Here is a 21,610-nt window from a genome sequence, read left to right on the forward strand (position 1 = left end):
CCAAGTGTTACAAAAAAAAATAATCCTGCTGGCATTGCATAAACATGAGGGAAAAAGTACAATTTTGAAGTGATAGATGCAATGGGCGTCTCGTACTGAGTGCGCGAACCTTTGTTACAAGTGCGCGATAAACATGTTGCCCTGGGGGTGGGGGGGAGAGCGGGGGGGGGGGTCGGCTGAGACACCGCAATTTGAGCTCATGGCTGCGCCCAGTGCCATAAAATGTCTGCTGCCCTCAACGAACCCGAATCGGTCAATACCCCCTTCACACTATGTGTGGCGGGGGTATAAACATCCGTCTTACACTTCTTGTAAATCCCAGACATTGTACACATAAAAGCCATTAGAAACTGCCATTTTTGGTAACTTTGGTCACGAAAATGTGCTAAATCTCTGTAAGCGCACCCCTGGATTTTTTCAAATAGGGTCTCAAAATGTGTGCAAGATGTGAAAGAAAATAGTCATGAAATTTCAGCGCAAAAGAATTTCTGCGTTTTAAAATGATTGAGAAAATCCCCAAGAGAAGTACTAAACCCTCGTACGCTTAGAAATCTTGCTTCCATCTATCTATCTATGGCTCGTCTTTCGATAACTGACAAACCGCCGCATTTCTCACCCTCGCCGAAGGTTTTGTTAACGATCCCAGCTGTCTGTACCCTGACGTCTGAGAAGGTGGCCGTGGCATTGGACAGTTTGAAGGTCTGGTCCGCGTGGCAGACAAAGGCATCACCGTTGCTCACTTCGAAGGTAGTGTTGGGAAGTTCAGCAGAATACTGCACCAGATCACCTATATGTGTAGAAAAGAAAAAGCATGCATGTATATGATGCGCAGGTCTGAGTGCATCAGTCTGAATTATGTGCACTGGGCAATTATGGAAGGCTTAATCCACAAGGTGAAGCCAAGTGGGTTTAGTTCAAATATTCCGTAGTTACCGTATGCATACTTCCGTCTGGCACAAGAAGAGACATGAACATAATTTGTTAAAACAATGGTTGCAAGTTGTTGTGTTGGGTTTTTTTTTGCCAAAAATACATACTTTTAATTGCGTTGCAGAGCTATGCGTTGCACAGCTACTGATGATTTTCTTTGGGATTGCCACAAATAAAACCATGCATCAGTACTTATTATAGAATAGGTAAAGAAAATCCTGCGATCTCATTGGTTGAGAGCTATGTGTTGATTTTTTGTGCTGAGTCACAGTGGTAAACATGTTACTGTGTACTTGTAGCAAAGTTTCACGCACTCAGTATGAGATGTCCACTGGTTAAAAATCATGCATCCAGTACTTTTTTTCAATGCATCCAGTAAATACTGGATGCATGATTTTCGGGCTCTTGTCTATGGCAAGCCAAAAGGAAATGCATCCACTAAATTAACCAAAGGGTAACATGATTAAAAAAATTGATTTTTGGCATGAAAATTACCCATTATATAACACAGATGACACACGTCTTTTTCGTGCATCAGTCGGAATAGTGTGCGTGCAGAAACTGTGGAATTTAGCCGAAACCCACGAGGTGAAAGCGAGTGTGTTAAGAATGCCATAGTTACCTTATGCATACAATACCGACTGACACACTCTGACCTGTGCGTCATTTGTATACCGATGCATGAAAATTTTTACTGATGCATGGCTAGCCATGTCTTGCTAAAAAGTGTGCAAATGCTTGCAATGTATGCGAACAAGGGGTACTTGTTATTATGGTATGCACAGCCAGCCATCTCTTGACAAGTGCATGTAGGCTTACGCTTGCTTAGTGCGCAAACTCTTTGTTACTTACATCTGTAAAAGTATGTACGATAACATTGGTACTGTTTCTATCAACTCATATCAAACATGCTCCCTGTAAAAAAAGATCTACAGCTCGACCAATAAGATGGCAGAATTCTCTCAAGCCATTAAATCACTGTCTGTTATGCCTTAAGTTGGTGTGTATGCACTGAAAAAAAAATGCACACATACACATAAGCACATGCAGGAATAAGTGTGAAGTGTATGTTGTGGCCCTCGTACTGATAGTGGACTGACAAACAAATGAAACGAATAGAAAACATGAGGGAGGGGGGAAAATGCCTTGACTACAGACAGAGCCTACAAGTGGAGCTCTACAACTTTTATGTGTGCTTTCAGCCACACCTAAGACATATCAACCTCAATAATCAGCAATGAATGCACGTAATTACCGTAAAACAAGGAATGTTTGCGTGCATTTTAATTTCACGAATTTTGCGAGTGCCTACATTCGTAAAATTAAAATGCATGTGAAAGTTCTTGTCTACAATATATGCATTGAATGCCAGAGGCAATTTGCAAAAATTTCATGCCGCAAAAAAAGGCTGTTGGCTTTAATTCGCAAACATTTCATGCCGTAAATATATCATGTTTTACAGTACTGTAAAATCAGAAATTTTTGCAAATTTTGCATTTTACCCACCTGCTTGTGTGCTGTTTGGGAATCTCGTTTGAGTGTGTTTCAGCGCCAGTGAGACGTACGTCAGGGCAGAGTTGTTGGCTGACATGGTGAATTCTTGCACAAAGTAGTTGCCTTCGGTTGGGTTGCCAAACAACAGTGTCATCTTGGGTGCCATTCCCTGGCCTCCACAGGAACTATTTTTGTGGTCCACCTCAGCATTCTGGGGCAACTCAAAGTTTACTGTGTCCTTGAAGGAAACAAAAAATGACCGTCAAATTGAGTCATTAAAATGAACATGCAAAATCAAAATATGAAGAACATACAACACGTTCTGGTATTGTAAATGTCTTTATTTTTGCAAGAAATTTTTCATGCTATCGGCTCAAAAGCATATCGTCGCTGGGGTGACAAGACCTTGTACCTGCAATTTTGGTGAAAATGACTTTTTTGAATTAATGGTCAAATAATTGGTTAAGTGATGTCCTGTCCAAATCCCAACTGTCTAACTCCAAAAATGAAGCCACCACGGCATGTCAAAGGAAAGGCTATCCCATTTGCCACAGTGCTTTGGCCGCCATATTTTTTTGGCTCTCCTGAACATTTGACATTTTGTAGATATGAGGTCTTGTCGCCCCAGCGGCGACATGTGACCCGCTACAACAAAAGGATCCTAAAGTCGCTGACGGCTGAGCTGAGAAAAGCGAGTTTGAAGTTATATCATCACAATAAGTTAAAACAATCGGATTTCTGTTTTTGCCATAATTTTGTAGTCTAATGTTTTGTCTATCATCTGCCGAATTTTCGAAGCTAAATGATTAAAGGAAAGAAATCAGCGGGGTTTTTTCGAAGCTAAATGATTAAAGGAAAGGAAAGAAATCAGCGTTTTCTGGGCCTTCATTTTACTACTGGTCCAAATCTATCTGCTATTGGTCCAAGCATCTCTACATCTAGTCCAAAACTCTATACTTCTGGTCTAAACCTCTGTACTACTGGACCAAAACCTCTCTACTTCTGGTCCAAACCTCTGTACTCTCGGTCCAAAGCTTTCTACTACTCAAGGCCTCCCATGTGGTCCTTACACTGGTCCAAACCTTTTTATCTTTCTAAACTTCTGTTCCAACCAACCAAACATACCCGACTACTGATTAAAACCCCACTTTTAGTGGTCCCAATTTCTGTACAATCATTCCAAACCTCTTCACCAGCAGTCCAAACTGCTTTATCACCAGTCCAACCCCCGTCTACTGTGGGTCTAAACCTCACCTCCACCACTTTTCCGTCACCATTCGTCATTTGGTACTGGATCACGAATGACGCCTTTATCTCCTCCATGATGCAGGCATCACCTTTGGAGTCGTTGACGACAAACTTGTGCCTCGGCGCCATCGTTGTCTTCATGGGAGTGGTTTGAGGAGCTGTCGTCGTCTCGATCAAAGCCGTGGTCATCACAGACCCAGTCAGGATCTCTGTCGGCGCTTCTGTTCCAACCGTGGTGCTGGTGCCATTACTCTCAAATTGACCAAATGCCAATTGCAACCCTAACAGCGAGGAAAACAAGGGAAAACAAACACAAGAAGCTTAGTAAGCACATTGATCAGCACTAGTAGGCTAGGCAAAAAAAAAATAAAAAATTCTTGTATCTGAGTAATGGGTCTGTGAAAATTGGGTTCGTATGGCAAGATTTTTGTTTTGTTTGTATTGTTATGTTTTTATTTGTTTTGTTTTATTTTGGAGCACAGAAACGCTATGGATGAGTTTCATCGAGTGAGATAAAGTGATACAGGTGCGGACATCGCCCAAATACGCAGCATCGGGCCTGCTCTCAAAAACAAAACCCCTAGCAGCATATTTTATGGCAAACAACTGGTGTCAAACAAATGTATTCAGCATGGAGAAACAAGTCTTAAAGCTCCGTTTTAACTGAGCCTTTGGAAGTAGAGCTATATGGCAGCAAGGAAGTTTAAGAGATGGAGTTCCAACTGGCTATAATTATTCAAACAGTTGTCACTTTTCTATTGATGTACAAAAGAATTCCACAGGTGCATCTGTGCCTTTGGTGGCGGGGTTTGATGCCGCCGTCTTGCTGAGCAATCTGAAGATTCATTTTGAACGTGAACTTAATGTTGGCTATATTTTGCTTGTTTATCTATTAAATGAAACGAAATCTCACTTAATGATAAAGCTCATTAAACAAAGGTCAATCCCTTCAAGAAATATGTGCAAAAGTGTAAATCAGAGCTGTATCATGTGAAAGTGTTTAAAACTGTACCCTCCCGGAAAGCCGGTTTTATCACTTTTCCACTTCATTCCTCCAAATAAAACTGATATGGAATAATCTTCGAGTATAATTCTATATTAATAGATATATCAGATTAGTGGCCGGGCACGGCCAGTCGAGTAATTTTCATTTTCATTTCATCATTTTTTGCGCAATTTCTATTCGCGCATCCCTGTGTCTTTACCATTATATACCACCTATCTTTTATAAGTAGGGATGGCGAAAAGTAATTACCATCACAAAGACATATTTTCGTTAGAAAGTGGCTGATGATTATGCAATGAGACATGAGTCAATTGTCTTCCTATCTGCGCGGCAGATCCAGTTTGCCACATGCTTCAAATACTTTCGAGTGGCGGCATCAAACGTGACTTCAAAGGAAATACGACAGTTGTGACTCCATTCTCTTGAACCTCCTTGATGGCAGCAACTCCCGGCAACGTCTGGGTAATTAACATGAAAGAATGCTGCCTGGAGAAAAGTTGTTTCGAAGTCAAGGGTCTATTCCAGTCCACTGACTCACCCCTTTGGTGAGCTCAACAAAACCAGGATTTTGACACTCTGCAGCAAAATAATGTGAAGGCATACTTCTAAGCTTAAAGGCCCTGTTTACCTTTGGTAAGAGTGATTTTAAAAATGTTTATCAGATATCACATTATATGCATACATGTATGTGTAGGTGAGTTGTATCCCAAAACATCCTACCATTTAAAAATTTTGCAATAAAGCCTAAAACATAAGGAGATATCACTGTTTTTCTCAATAAACCATAACTGTATATGGTTTAATCTGGAAACATTTTTATTATAACTATTGTTCACATTTCGTACATTCGACGATACTTTACATCAACTACTTAGTACACTGATTCAAATTTTTACATTGGTTGTTTCTATCCCTAACTCACATTTCACAACTATTTTAAACACTAATGCTGGGTTTTTGTTTCATCTGAAAATGGTAAATCATGCCTTTAAACAGGGCTCCACACCAACTTTTATTTTTGGTTGCCCAAAGGCAAACATCCGCCCTTTTTTCGTGGCCCGATCAGGCCACCAAATTCTTCATTTCTGAAATTTTGGTGGCCCCGGGCCACCGGGCCACCAGGCCACCATTAGTGTCGAGCCCTGCTTTAAAGGTGGTAGACACTCAAAGCAACAATAGTGCTTACCGGTAATGTCAGAAGTATCAAAGCTCTCAAAGACTTTGAGACTTCTGTAGGCTTTTCATACACACTGACACACAACTCATGCAAGTAGGAAAACTGGTAAAAACTAGAAAACCAAGATGAGAGATAAAAACCTTTAGAACAAAAAAATTTTTACAAAACAAAGCCACAAAAAAAGGTTTATTCCACATAGGCCTACCAAGCACTTCAGGTCTAGCATTGGCAAAAAGGAAAGAAAAGGTTAACTTAGCCTGAAAACATAAAAAATCATATCCTGCCAAGGTGATCTAAAGTGATTATTGTTCTGGCCTACTGAAAAACACCAACTGCCTTTGTTTGTTGGTCTCGTGATAGAGGGGCACATATCATGCAAGATATAGTGTTGATTAAAGTGGTGTCCAAAGGTCAGCCACTTTAAAATCCCCATATGACCAACAATGGGGTTCATGAACACAATGCTCATACAATACACGTATATCATGCAAGCATTCCCCTCATGATGCTCCAATAAAATTTTACTCCCCTAAACCAGTACACACATGACAGGAATGGCCACACATCTAAATCACTAACTGCTACTCCAGAAACACCATCCAACACATGAATCTAGATACCCCATCATCAATGAATCTAGGCAATCGCACATCGAACCTATTGAGGAAAGATAAGCGGCCATGTATGCTATGTAGGATTGGGCCGGTGCACCTGTTACAGTGGCAGATCCAGTAGGGCGCACCAGGCATGCACCTCCCTTTATTTTTGTTGTTGTTGTTGTTGTTGAAATAAAATAAATAAAAAGAAAAATAATGAAAGGTAGCATGTGCGCTCCCCCTTCATTTTTTTCCTCCCCCCCCCCCCTTTCCGGAATTCCTGGATCCGCCTGTCTTTATATTAACCTACAAAAGTACCTCAGATCACAGGAATTGTCGTATCAGTACATTCACTCAGTGATATCTACTGATTGAGACGTAGAGCAGTGCTGAATGGCTTATTTTGACAGGATTTGCGATTCTCCCCTTTAGTTTCATCAAACTGGTGATCCTACCTCGCTTTATCTGCAAACAGATCTTGCCTGCATTGCTTTACATGTATTTTGGGGCTCTGAAATCTGGATTGTAAGAGATAGCACTATATGTCAACATGCAAGGGAAATTTGGGCCCCTAAAGATTTTTCTCACAATAAAGCAGACTCTTGTTATCTACCCTTGTTATTGAAGGGATTCCCTTGAAGTACGAACTGCAGCTTGTAAAAGGAGAGAAATCGGTCTTAGCCATCATTTGCTAAAGCAGATCACAATAAGGGGTAAAAATGGAAGTTTGAAGTTGAACATCTAGGCAGCAATCTTGAAACATGCTCAAATAAATGTTTTTTGAACTCAAGTTTTGTAATGTGATGCAAAAACCATTCATTCGTGCATGTGTGTGTGTGTGTGTGTGTGTGTGGGGACACACAAATTCTTTTTTTACAAGTAACAACGATCACAATCTGCATCATGATATGAAAATCAGTACCACTTGATTTTTCTTTCAAACATTGCAATAATTTGCCCTGCATGGCATGTGTGAACAGCACATGGAAACTTTATTAATGTCTTTAATCCCACAATACAAATCACACACTAGGCCAGTACACTCGGATGCCTGGGGTCACATTCCAGTCACTGTTGATTTTATTACCTCCGCCGAGGGAGGAGGTTATGTTTTCGTTACCGTTGGTTTGTTCGTTTGTTAGTTTGTCCGTGTGCAAAATAACTCAAAAAGTAGTTATTGGATTTGGATGAAACTTGCAGGAAAGGTTTAGAATGATACAAATAACAGATGATTATATTTTGGTGGTGATCCGAGAATTTTTTGGGAATTTATGAAGGTTTTTTGATATTTTGGCAGGTAGGGTCGATGAACTTGGGAGTTCAGGCTGCGCGAACTTGAGGTTTGCATGCGCGCACCAAAGTGCGTGCTCTCTTTTCTGCCAAGGTGAGGCGCGCCGCGCAGCTGGAAGTTTATGACGTAACAAATGCTTCTATATATTGGGAAATCGGATGATTTTTCAGCATGTATACCTATGGATGGAAATCACTGATCTCTTTGGAAGAGCCCAAAGAGCTTTTCCCCGGTGGTGGAGAGGAGAAAAATCTCTTTGGGAAGAGCAAGATCATCGGTGGAAAGTAGCTGCTTGGCGGAGGTCTGCGCTCTCAGAGTGCGTTTCTAGGTTTTGAAATATCATGATAATTTGTCCTATGCAGCGGCGGCAAATAAAATTGATTCTTGCCAAAACTGACAACTCACTTGTGGTGTGAATACCGCTACTGTCATGACGTACTATTTATAACTTACCATTCAAACTCACAAGCCTTCTACCACAAGAGTAAAGCACACAGAACTCTGATATCCCTTCAGTTCAACTCTTGTATCTTACTCTTATCAAAAACTCATGCCAACAGTATCTTTTCTAATCGATAGATCTGTGGTCTTACAGTGACAGGAGAACAACAACACTGTATTAAAGGCCAAGTGTGTGTTTTGGTTTTTTTTTTAGTATTTAGTAAAATTTACTTGGAAACTGTGTCTGCCTTTAAAACTTGATGTACATAAAAGTGCATACGTCATGTCACAAAATTGCAACAAGCTATTAAAGAGAAATTCACATAAGAAATGGGACAAGAAACAAAAAAAAGAATGTTGACAGCACATACAGGCTGTACATTGGCTTTTGGCAACTTATGTCAAGAGGGTGGCCCCAAGTTTCTTTCTCAAAAAAAAAAAGATTGGTACAGTTACCTTGTAATGCAGTCTGCTATCAGTGATACACAAACAAATTCAGGATAGATCTAACTGACGAAATGGCAAATATTTATGCAGCACGGTCATGGCACTTTATTTCTGGTCAACTCCCCCTACCAAAGACTCACGAGCTATTCTTTTATGGGACCCTTCAAACTTTGGTCGAAATGTACAACAGACTCTTGTGTCTGTCGGCTCTCCGTGACTTTGGGCTCCGATGACATCACTGCGTGATACGCAGCATACCGAGTCATGATGAGCACAGTTTATGATACTCGCTCGTTGCATGTCGATTCTCTAACACACATGCACAGACACACATATACACACAAACACAATGGCCCAATGCTTAATTCCCTGCAGCTTGATGGCTCAGAATGGAACCCGGTAACTCACAATCTTCGACCAAATCATATCACGCATCTGGCATTGACTGCCATAGACTGTCATGCAACATAAAGAAATGTTGCATGCACTGTACACTTCATGGTAAAGGTGTTTTTTTTTACGTTATACGAGCCAGTGCGATTTGGTCCCGGAATTGTTTTTCCTATACACATGTGAACCAGTATGCAAAAAAGCGCGATTTGAATCACATTTTTTTTTTTAATGGTGTGTGTGATAGGGCTTTTTAAGGAAAAATACAGAGTGCTCTCAATCTCTCCTAATCTATCTATTTTCATGTGTGTATTTTTTTTTTCTATCAGTACACTTTGCATCTGTTGTTTGCCAATTAGGCAGATTAAAAATTTCTGGTAGAGTGCGTGCAGATGATGCTGCGTGAGTGTGCGTGTTGGGGGGGGGGGGGTAAATTTTCCACCTCCAAATGACACGGCTATGCAATCTTAACGCTGGCATCACCGTTTCGTCAAAGCGGTTTGGGCGATGAGGGAGGGATGGACTGGGAACGGGTTGAGTAGTGCTAGGTATTAAAAAATCATTGAGCATTTTTCGCAGCCATCACAATCACATGAGGGTGAGCCAGACCCAACGAAGGGCAGAGTTCAAGCCACAGGCTAACCCCCTTCAGCCAAGATGAGTGGCTTGTGGTTTGGAGTCCAAACTATGAAGCATTTCATGTGTACCCCTCCATCCCAATTTCCTCACAACTACACTTTACGACTTCCTGAAGGGAATTCCGCTTCAATTATAAAAGTGTGACTGAAAAGAAAGAGTAAATTCTACAAGTAAAACAGTAAGGATTTTGATCAAAATTGGATTAAAAGTGAGAAAGTTATAAAAACATACAAATTTGCTCATTTGTGCAAAACAATTCTCTCACAGATATGAATTTGCAATGATGCCATTGTCTCACAAATTGCACACAAAATCATAATATTTCCAGGTAGTTGGTTTTTTGTTTTTTTTTCAAGAGTGAAAATTTTACATCTTTGTCTCAAATCCTTTGCAATATTTAAGTCATTAAGCAAGGAATAACATATTTCACACCTTTGAAGCAGAAAACTTGAATTATTTTGATTATTTTTGTAAGGATCAATGGAAAGTTGTGAGGTGGTAACTTCATCAGCTCACATTTGCATGATATTCGTATCAACTGTTTGAAAACTGTTTTGCAAAGTTTATAGTGAAATTTCACAATTTCATAACTTTCTAAGTTTTCTGCAATTTTGATCAAATTTTCATTATTGCGCTTATAAGATTTTGTTCTTTCGTATCAGACCATAACAAGTTCCGAGTTCCCCTTTAAAAGCAGAACGGCTCATACAGTAGCATCAGCAAACCAATCTCCCTTATTTTGTGGCTACCCACAGTTGATCCAGCCGGGCTCCACGAACATTGACAACAATCGCAGCCCTTAATACCAGAAACAATGACGCCATGGCCAGTACACATGCAAAGACTTGATAACAGTAAAACAGCTGTGCTCATATCTGGCATATGTACTTAATACTTTTAAATTTACAGCTGATTGTAAGTTTGTTCTGTACGCTAAGGGAATGGCAAACTAGTTGCTCGTGACTTATTACCTCCTAGTCCTTCTCAATTTTATACACTTTCATTTTTCTTTTTCTTTGTGGTGCTACATTGTGTACATGTACATGTATTACTTTAAATGCAAACTGTTATCATGCTTTATTATTACATGGACTTTCTGAAAAACAGCCAAACGTCTGAGTGCTCATACAGGGCGTTCAGACGCAAAAAAAAAAAATAAAAAAAAAAAAAAAAAAAAAAAACAGAACGGGATAGCTATACCAGATCTGTATAGCTATATGATGAATTTATACCTCTGAACGCTGACTAACATAATGACGTAAATTGAAACAATGTACACCTAACGAAAAGATGGTCAGAGCATTGTATCGACCATAGAACGGTATAACTGGGCGGGGCTTAATAGGAGCGCACACAAAAGGTGACCCCATAGCTGTCACTCATGACCATAACAGCATGCACAGTGGGAAACTGCACATTTTAATAATACACAACATTTTCCTGAACAGTCGAGATTAGCATCTGAATGGTCTGTCGGCTATATGATGATTCTTTATATGTCGTTTCTTTATCAAGTTTTGGCATAAACTGGCTTGCATCCAAACAGGGGGTAACCTGCGTTTAAACGTCTAAACAAACAAACTAGAATGCAGAGAAACTCATAAAAACGTGGAGAAAGAAGTTCTTTGGTCAATTTTAATAACAGGCTCCACAAGTAGGCAAGTAAACAAGGAAATGAAAGTAAATAGAGACCAAAACTGTCATTTGACCCCAGAAGGGAGAGAAAATCTTATCCCTGATAAAAAATATCCTTCTTCAATGCTCCGATTACAGCTGAGGCAGTACTATCGATCGCAATTTTAGCGAGAAGCCATTAACCGGTAATCATGAACAGAAACCGAAAACAGACCACACAGACATCTTAGATTTTAATAGCACATGATGTAGACTTTGTATATACTTGGGTCTACAATTGTAATTAAGTCATATCAATGCATCATGTGATGATTACCACATTAAATGATTTACAACTACACATGTATCTGCCTATTAAACTACGGAGGCACAATATTGTCACAGAAAGGAAGCTGTACTGCATGAATTACGCCAAAATCACCCTTGTAGGCGTGACATTGTTTAAAGGCAGAAAACAAAAGGAATCTGTTCTTGATGGTCAGTTTGCAAAATTGGATAAGAGAAGAACAAAACTTACAGTAATTGGGAGACAAAACCAAAAAGATGAAAAAGGAGTCCACATTTAAATTCATCACTTTATCACATCACACCCCTTGAAGATTGAGTGCTGCAGTTACAAGTATCTGCAAAGCTTTACATAGAAAAAAATGTAGTCCCACATATAGAGAATCTTTGCTGGCTCCTTGACAGCATTGTCACAAATTTGGTATTCAATATTGTGCATGGTTCATGGGGCAGGCTGTTTGATGATAACCATTCGAGTAATTAAACAGGGAGCTTCGACACTCTCCTGGTACCTGTACAATACAGTGCACATTAAGTTCAGCAGAGCAGGGCTGTAGTAACTAAACTACACTGTCGACAAGTGCTAACTTCAATATCATGGTGGTCTACTGCCAACTGAGTGTCAACTTTCTGCAGAGTACAACATGCATGCAACTATAAAGTTAATTCTAATGCATAAAGACTTTGGCAGGACTAAAAATAACACATGGGGGACATTTGGGATACTAAAATAAAGTTGATGGTATGATAGTTTGTTCATTGGACAATTAGCCACAATACTGCACGACCCTTGAACTCAGCCTCTCTCCTCCCCCCCCCCCCCAGTCTTTTCTCAAAGAAATTTAAACTATAACTTAAAAAGTTACTGCTAGGATTAGTATTTAAAGGGCTAGTTATACATGTACTTTCAGAATTCAAATATCACTATGACATGGATGATAATTATAATTATGCAGTTACCACTGACTGGATACAATCGGTCACATGATCGATCAGCATGCGGCATTTTTGCTACTGGTCCATTTTTGGCTACACGATTGCACTGATACGCCACTTTCTTCCCCCTTATTTTGCAGTAAAATAGCTTCTAAAAAGGGGCTCCTCGCCTTGAATGAAACACAAAACTTGTCAGTTGCTTTCCAAACGTAAGCCATAACTGCAAAAAAAAAGAAGAAACAGTCACGTAAACAAGTCAAAAAAAAAAACCACCTAAAAATAAAGGCGAGGCCACAGTGTCACAAATTTAGCTGTCCCCTTTGGCAACGCAAAACCTACCTAATCGCCAATTATTTGCCAAGTCCTAAATACCTCGTATGTCAAACTTCATGCCAACCTAATAAAGGGAAAATTAGTAGATTCTACCAACGGCTCGCAGCACAAGGAGGTCCAGCGTTAGCGATTTTAAACTCATTAATTGACCTGTTGGCAATTAAAGGCATGTTTCCATCAAAAACAGATGCATCAAGCGTGGCCAGCAAACAAGTACATGTACAATTGAAGTGCCGTAAGTTGGCAGCAGGTGGTTACATGTACGTACTTGGGCAAAGAACAAGTTGCCCACCATAGAAGCGGACATTATATGGCATATTGCCTCATAAAAGTGCCCTCCATTTTATGACCCAATTATGTTTCATCTGAAATAGACCAACAGCCTTTTGTGTCAGCGTGACCAAGACTCATAAGTTACGTTCACACGCAGTTGCCAAACTTGATTAAATTTAGGTCAAAAACTGAACTGTCGATGATTAGCTCCACTCGTGAATTCAATTCGCGGGTTCACATGCGCACGTAAACTTTAAGATATAACTTTAATGAGCGAATCCAGCTCAATGATTATACCAGAAGTGCAGGGTCTTCTCTATGACCTTATGCCCATACAAAATAGCGCAACTGAAGGTTGACCCTGAAGCAAACGAGAAGTCAGGTTCACACTAACTCACAAGCTCGTTGACTATTGTGTCCACACGGAGAGAACATATGAGTGGGGACCCTTGTGGCTCGTGGATACAGCGTAAACCCTAATATGTCTTGTGGTTCTAATCATCGACTAAACTTTAGGATTACATTATATACATTATCAGTATTCAATATCATGTGCAACATTCTTGAATGAAAAAAATAAAAGAAATCCCTCGACCTCAAAGATTTTGAGATACAAAGGCAACAATATCTAATCTCCCTGTCGCAAAAACCATAATTATATCAAGAATTATTGACACATTCAGCTCTATTTCAACCCTTTCCTTTACCAAAATTGAACCTAAAATCCCTTCCCGCCAGCTACATCTTTTCATTACGATAAACTACACAGGTGTATGAGCCATTTGACACATAAAGTCATTCTTTTAAACTACAGTATTGTACATTTTATGAACACAGAAACAGCAGCACCCTTTCCTCTTCCTTTTACACTTTTGCAGACTAAAAAGGAAATCATGAATGTTAGCTGTTACAAGAGCAGCGAAACAATGGCGACAGAATCAAAAGCCCTTATCTGTACCATCTCGGCAAAATTTGAGTCACTGTTGCTATTTTTATCACAGTGAGACGTCAAGCATGAAAGTGTCTAGGCATCCTGAAGCTTTCCCCTTCCAATCGTCTGCTGCATTGTGGGAGCTTCACGGTAACTGGTTGCCATAGAGACAGCAGGAGAATGCAAAATGGCTATTCCGGAGCATCTAGAACATGCGGAATACTTACGGGGGGCTGTTTGGGAGTGAGATTGGAAGGCAATCCGAACATGGACGTTTAGAGTGCCATCCAAATCTCACAATAATGAACGCAGGCCTTGCAAACTGAAAAATTGTGATTCGGATTGCGATTCTGATCGCGATCCGAATCTCATTCCTTCTGCTGTCTGAACCCTATTGTAAAGGTAGCACCAGGAGACCTGACTGAGTAACTGCATCATATAGGCGAGTTCAGCCTAATATATTCAGGAGAATTATACAGTGGATACGAGAATACAAGAACCCTCTCCCACCCCCAACAAACAAACAATGTACAATCATCAAAACAAAGCAAAAACAGGCGGGTGAACACTCCCTAATATCATGCACACTGTTCTGAGGTTGAATACAATACTACAAAGGTAGCAAACTGCATCAAGTTACATATAACAGCAATGCCAATGCATGGGACTGAGAAGCATGATGGCTGAAGGTCTTACTGTAATTTTACAAGAGAAAAATATACAGGTTAATCAAATAGATACGCTATACAATATGTAATCCTGTTATGGTATAACAGTGTTTCATCATTACCTCTTGGAGAAAAGAATGACATAGTCTGAATAGCGATGTACATGTACATTATACATGGACATTATGTTTAGCAGGCCAACAGTATAAGGATACAGACTGGCAGGATCTATAAGCCATTATAACATCCCCTTCTTTTCTAACAACACACAAAAAGCTTTCAATCCATCGAAAGGACCAGACTGTGACCCAATGAACTTGTGTTAAAAGGGCATGTATACACAAGAAATGATAATTTTCTAGTTGTATGGCAATTCATACACACATCAGTCCAACAAGATTGCCATTAGTACATCTAGGAGTTCTCGAAAGCATACAAACCATAACCTTTTGAGTGCAAAGCAATCTCTGAGCAGAAGGATACAAAGTCCTCGGTGATAAAATAACTCTTTATCCAGCATCATGTGACATTGAATGTATGGAAAGATAAATTCATTAGATGCACAGAATGCAGATGAAAGTCCATTGCTATACTGTCTCGAATAACTAATGCACATTTTACACAATAGCAGCATCCTTCTGGAGGATTCAATGTTCTTACAAAAGCCTGTTTGTTGTTGAGGGCAGTGTATATTCACAATTTAGAAATCAAATCAGGAAGAACCTTCAATCGCTACTTTCATTTGAATTGATTCATAGGAATCTTAATATTTGTTTCAGTTTCTGTTCCTGCAGGGAAGAACAATTCTCTTGTACGCGCAGTCATATTATGAAAAAGCTTGAAGCGAGACAGTACTATTAAACTGAAAGACCCACAGTTCAGCAAGGCTTGATGGGATTGCAGCCCATATAATCAACACCAAAAGTAAATCATATTTACATGTTTAAACTGACTAGCTTGGAGAAAAGAAAAGCTAGGAAGAATGTGAACTTTTGTAAGATACAATGTTAAATTTCCATTGAGATATCAAAGACAAATCTATTTGAACAAAGGTCATCAAACATACTCTTTCATGAACACCGTCTTTAGCAATTCTGTGCATCTGTACTGTAGATATATCATATAGCCTTTGACACCTATATACTAGGGATTTATATTACATATCTGGGCCTGCAATAGAGTATTGGTTTTCTAGTTGTTTTTTGTTTTGTCTTGTTTTTGTTTGTTTGTTTGTTTGTGTGTTTTTTTCTGCTGGTCCACAGATCTGTAGCTCTGAACAATTGAAGAGTTTGTTTGCAAAAAGCGATAAGTCCATTTTTGAAGATTTTGAATTACGGTCTCTGTCATAAAGTACAAAATAATACCTTTTAAATGATATATTGGTCATTACATATAAAGGTACATTTTTGAAGGTACATTTTTGAAGATATGGTCAAAAGAAGCAAACATTTTCTTATTATTCTCTTTATTTTTCTTGACCTTTAATCGCAAATATCTCCATTTGGCAAATATGGACATATCGGCTTTTGCAAACAAACTCTTCAATAAGCCAGTTCGGAGTTAGCTCATGGGCACATTGGTACGAATGACCTTTCTTTTTTCTCAGTTGGTTAGGGGCACTTCACTCGTTTTCAGAGCGACATAATGCATAAGCTTTACGTAACAATTTATGGGATTCATCAATCCCGTTCAAACAAAGAATAAACTTGCGTAGACCAGATGAGCAGAATGATCTGTCAATTCACACTTGAGAAAGCATCCATTTCATTATTTTGCATTGGATGTATTGACAATCTCTTTCTATTGATATTGCCAAATACCACTTTTGCTGTCAGGTGGATGTGCTGGCAAGCGCCATTTATAAGGATTACATGAATAATCATTACATGACAGATGCTTATCCCAGTAAATTTAAAAACCAACAAGCCTGTTGGTCCGAATGACCTTGTTTCTACTCATGCGCAAAGTGGAACTCCGAACTGGCTTATTATACCATGTTACAGGTTTGCACAATGCACTATTCTGACAGAAACTGACTGACTGGTAGGTTTGCATCAGAAAAGTATACAGACCTTTAAAGACCCAGTATTCATATTCAAATTATATCCGGGTCAGGCCAGTCTTTCCACTCCATGTTATCCCCACACTATCAGGTCTTTAAATGTAGGTCTACATAAAAAAATGCGCAGATCTATAATGTTTCAGATAGGGAAAGTTCTCACAGCTCGATTATGATGGACCACTACAGGCAGTCAGTTTTTGCTAATATTCACTGGACTCATCAAGGATATTTGACAGACACACACTGCTGTTAGAAATTTCAACATCAATGGCAAAAGCACAAAAACAACCAAAAGAAAAAAAATAGTAAAATGAAATAAAATTTGTAAGCATCACATTCCTTTTCTCCTATTTATTGGCAAACTTTCTTTATATTACAAAGAATTTCTAGCACATTTTCAGCACACTTGAGCAGCTGGAAGCGAATGATTGAACTTGAAGAATTGGCAACAGGTGGCAAGAAGTGATGTCTGCGCTCTCTGTCACGATAATTTGACAGTTTTGTTGGCTCGCTTCTGACGGCACCAATTACATATCAAGTGCAATCAAAGACATACAACAGAGGATAGGAAAAAAAATTGTCTTTCCAATGCAAGAAAAACATTTTCCTTTAGATCATTTCTTGAAACGAGTAGCATATCACAATGTGCAGAGAAGTCAGTCACACTGTCATCTACCATATCCTATAAATGAAACCAAGTGGTGCTAATATCCTTTTCAAATTAAAGCAGGGTCCAAGAATTGGAACAAAGCATGCAAAATTCTATCAGGAGCCTTGTTATGGGCTTGAACCTTCAAAGACCATCAAGACAACAGCAAATACCTTGAACACAGTCACGATCGGCCAGTGATATCAGCCCATTTCTTTACAAGCGTATGATCTTTGGATTACAATTCTTTATATCAAGGAATACGGATGAAAAAGTTGCTCTTTAATGCCCCCTCCCTACCCCCAACCACAGCCACACTTAGGACTCCATATCAAGCTGTAGACATGTATACCCAAGCAGGTGATGCCACCTCACACCTAACCCTCCCCCTTCCCCTTCCCCTCTCCCCCTTCCCCCTCCCCCCCCCCCCCTACACTTTGCTTCCATCACCAATTTAATGCCACTTCCTCCGCGCACTGGCTGCTGTTCGCCGTTTGGAAGCGACTCGTCGCTGATTCGGCTCTCCGCGCCGGGGACCGGGCCTAACTGCAAAGCCGAGCCCGGGAAGTCGTTCCGAGGGGATCTGGAAGATGCTATTTGTAGAACGCCCGGCTCTTTTGTCAAATGAGTAGATTCCTAATTGTCTACGACTGAACTCTCTGAACTCAATACAGTCACAAGCTTTAGATATGAATTTAACCAAAGTTAAGTAGATGAATAAATATGGTAGCAGAATATGACACATTGGTGTCTGACTGTTTAAAATGTAATTGACTCTAAAGTAAATAAAGCCGGGATATTTGGCCAAAATGTAAGTACTGTACATAACCTTCAGACAAATCTTATCCTTGATAACACACATTTACAGGGCTGCAAGAAGAAAACACAATTTATATCATTATAAAAATCCCCACAAATAAAATGGCAGTCCTGCAGAATTTACAAATATTGGATCTCCTTGACCCTACTGGTCACAGTTCTATTTGACATGGGATTTTGTCGTCTTCAAACTTATACCAAGTATCAAGGATGGTTACTGTGGTTGCTGTGTGTCATACACCAAGAAACTCTCTAAGACTGTCTCTCAACAACAACAAAAAAAATAAATAAATGAATAAATAGCCAAACTGAAACAAACCTTTTATGTATACATTTGTATTATCTCAAAAAACACTCAGCTAGCATGGAAACCTTGAACCATGATGTCCTGTACTTCATGCTATGTAACATGATAAATTTTATCACAAATTATCAATGGAACCTTCATACAGCTATCACACCCACATGCCCACTTTAAAGGGAGACTTCTGGCTGATTTTTACACATTTGAACATATTGGTTATACCAAGTACACAGTTTCAGAATTTACAGTGACTGCGATGAGGAATATGAAAAATTTATAAAATCACAATGAACAAGGATGATGACATTGTAGCTTTACATAAGAATGCATGATTGGATGCTTAAGGAAGTAGAACACAAGAGGAAAGCATGCATAGTATACAGATGAAGTTGTTCAGCAAGTAGTAGGGTACTGTAAAAGTGGAAATTTTTGCGGTGTTGAAATTTTCGCACATTTCGCGCAACCAGAAGCTAGGGCGAAAATAAAAGCATGCGAGCATTTTTGCGTGCCATATGTTCCAGTACTTTAGTTGATGTCTTGATTACACGGAATTAAAAACATGCGAAGCTCTTCTTATCCGGCCAAGCACAAAAAATTAGTCGCGCGACAATATCCACTTTTACAGTAATGGCTACATTGCTACTTTACTGGAATATGTGAGCCTCCTATGTCATCATCCTTGTTCAGTGTAATTTGTTTAGGATTTCTCAAGGTATTGGTTTATCTGCTAAAGGACAACAATCAATTCCACAAACCTATACATGGCACTACCGATTTATGCAGTAAATGATGTGAAATTATGAAAATTGTCTCCAGAGCCCCTTTAGCCCGTTGAGGACGAGTCCCGAATATATACTCGGGCAGGTGTCTATGGGATATGCGTGTTGTAGCAAAATCAGTCGGTCCTCAACAGGTTAACAAACACTCTTGAGGCCACTGCAAATAAAAGTGTGTGCCCTTGATCACCTGCCTGCTACAAAGGAAAAGAAACACATGGAACCAGATCAAGCGTGTCGTGAAAATAACAGTTGCTGATTGCACTTCCTCAAAAGAACCACCCCTGCGTAGTGTGACGGTTTGCACATTCCAGTTTCAAACACAGACCGTGCTCTGAACTTCAACATTGATATTCTTATAGCCCTGTTCCAGATGTATATTGTGGCCGTGGTTGTGGAACACCTTTGGTATATTCCTATGACCTCTGGCCGCATGGCATGCATGGATCTCGCATCACTATTAGAGACCACGATACTCACACGTGTATATTGCACACTCTTGAACTGGTCTCTCTGTGACGTTCTACGGAAGTCAACTTACAATTACTGTCAAAATGAATGAGTAGATCTTCACAGATAAATGCTGGTAGTGGATCTTCCATGATGGACCACAACTTGGAAATTTAGCATGTTCAATGGAAAAAAGGCAATTCAATTTCAGTGTGTAGTTTAAAGTGCAATGTCCCCACTTTCTCACAATGTATCTGCCATTAGTATGTATATACTTGTGGAGCCTTTCATTGACATTTTGACAAAGTTCATGGATCTTGATAACTGACCAAGAATTGATATTTAATCCCTTGTGCAAGGTAGAAGTACATTTTGTAATTCCCAATTTTTCTCCAATCTGATAACATTAGTTCCATGACATTTTCTCCTGTGACATTTGCTCCCATGCAATATCTGCACACTTTAAAGATAATAAAAAGTTTTGGTACCTCAAAAATGTCCTTGTCTTAGTTTGTGTTTCAGGTTAAAGTACCTTTCATATAACAAACACTGTGAGATTTACTCGCCCCAAAGTGCTCTCATGTCTTAGTAATCATGCAATTAACTGCGACCAGCAGCCCCATACGCATAGCGACCAGCAGTCCCATACGCATAGCGTAATCGGGCTTCGAATTGTAGCATTCAGGATCATGATAGATTTAGTATCGCAGGATGAATGTCAACTTAAAATCCCAAAAATTCTTCAATTTGAAGACTTATCAATGAAGGTGAAGTATTGAAAACAGGCTTCGGGCAACGTTTGGTTCTGCCTATAGTCCCTTTCTGTTCGAATTGATGATTGAATGTGACTCGGCCGAAAGGACCTTGGGAGAGCTACATACACTGAATACTGCAGCCAGTGCATGCGAACACATCACATGCGCACAAATTTCAAATCCATTAACGGATAAGATGTTTGTGTGCGCATGCGCTGGCCGTAGTAGTTAGTGTATGTAGCTCTCCCAAGGTCCTTTCGACCGAGTCACATTCAATCATCAATTCGAACAGAAAGGGACTATAGGCAGAACCAAACGTTGCTCGAAGCCTGTTTTCAATACTTCACCTTCATTGGTAAGTCTTCAAATTGAAGAATTTTTGGGATTTTAAGTTGACATTTACCCGCGATACTAATTCTGTCATGATCCTGAATGCTACAATGCGAAGCCCCATTACGCTATGCGTATGGGGCTGCTGGTCGCAGTTAGCTATGCGTACAATGGGCTGCACGCTGCTGGTCGCAGTCAGTGGTTTCGTACAATATTTATCGACGCTGTACGGCGACGGCTCTGGTACGAAACCATTATTGCATGATTACTAAGACATGAGAGCACTTTGGGGCGAGTAATTCTCACATACAACGTACTTTAACGTGAAACACAAACCAAGACAAGGAAATTCAGGGAAACTTTTGAGGTACCAAAACTTTTTATTATCTTTAAGCCGAACATAAATTCTACCCACAAACATAACTGTAACCCTAAGCCTAATTCTCATATCAAACTACAAAATGTAAACCTGAAACCCTATCACAACCCCATTAAGTCCTTGAAGAAAATCAAAATGGCGGCAATTGTTGCAGGAGCAAATGTTGTGTCACTAATAACATTATCGCTGGCTTGTGGAAGTCAAGGCCCAAATATGGCCAACTTTATCTAAATTTTGGTGACCTTTCACAAAGAACTGATATTTTATCAGTGCTCTCAAGGAAGGCAACTACAATGTAATTCTGTATTCTTTTCTGTTCTTATCACATAAAATCACTTTTTGGCCAAATTCTCACTACTTTTGCAG

At 39.6% G+C, this 21,610-nt stretch overlaps 1 protein-coding gene across 1 annotated transcript in view; it reads right to left on the reverse strand.

Moving 5' to 3' along the window:
* Positions 1-21,610, reverse strand: part of LOC140244665 (lysosome-associated membrane glycoprotein 1-like) — a 40,317-nt gene that overhangs the window by 10,559 nt on the left and 8,148 nt on the right. The window contains exons 2-4 of the mRNA XM_072324285.1: positions 3,679-3,953; positions 2,437-2,662; positions 617-787 (exon numbers count right to left, since the gene is read on the reverse strand). Of these exons, the coding sequence (XP_072180386.1) occupies positions 617-787; positions 2,437-2,662; positions 3,679-3,953 (672 nt within the window). The remainder of the gene's footprint in view (positions 1-616; positions 788-2,436; positions 2,663-3,678; positions 3,954-21,610) is intronic.

This window comes from Diadema setosum, chromosome 21 (genome assembly GCF_964275005.1).
Source record: "Diadema setosum chromosome 21, eeDiaSeto1, whole genome shotgun sequence".
Classification (NCBI taxonomy): Eukaryota; Metazoa; Echinodermata; class Echinoidea; order Diadematoida; family Diadematidae; genus Diadema; species Diadema setosum.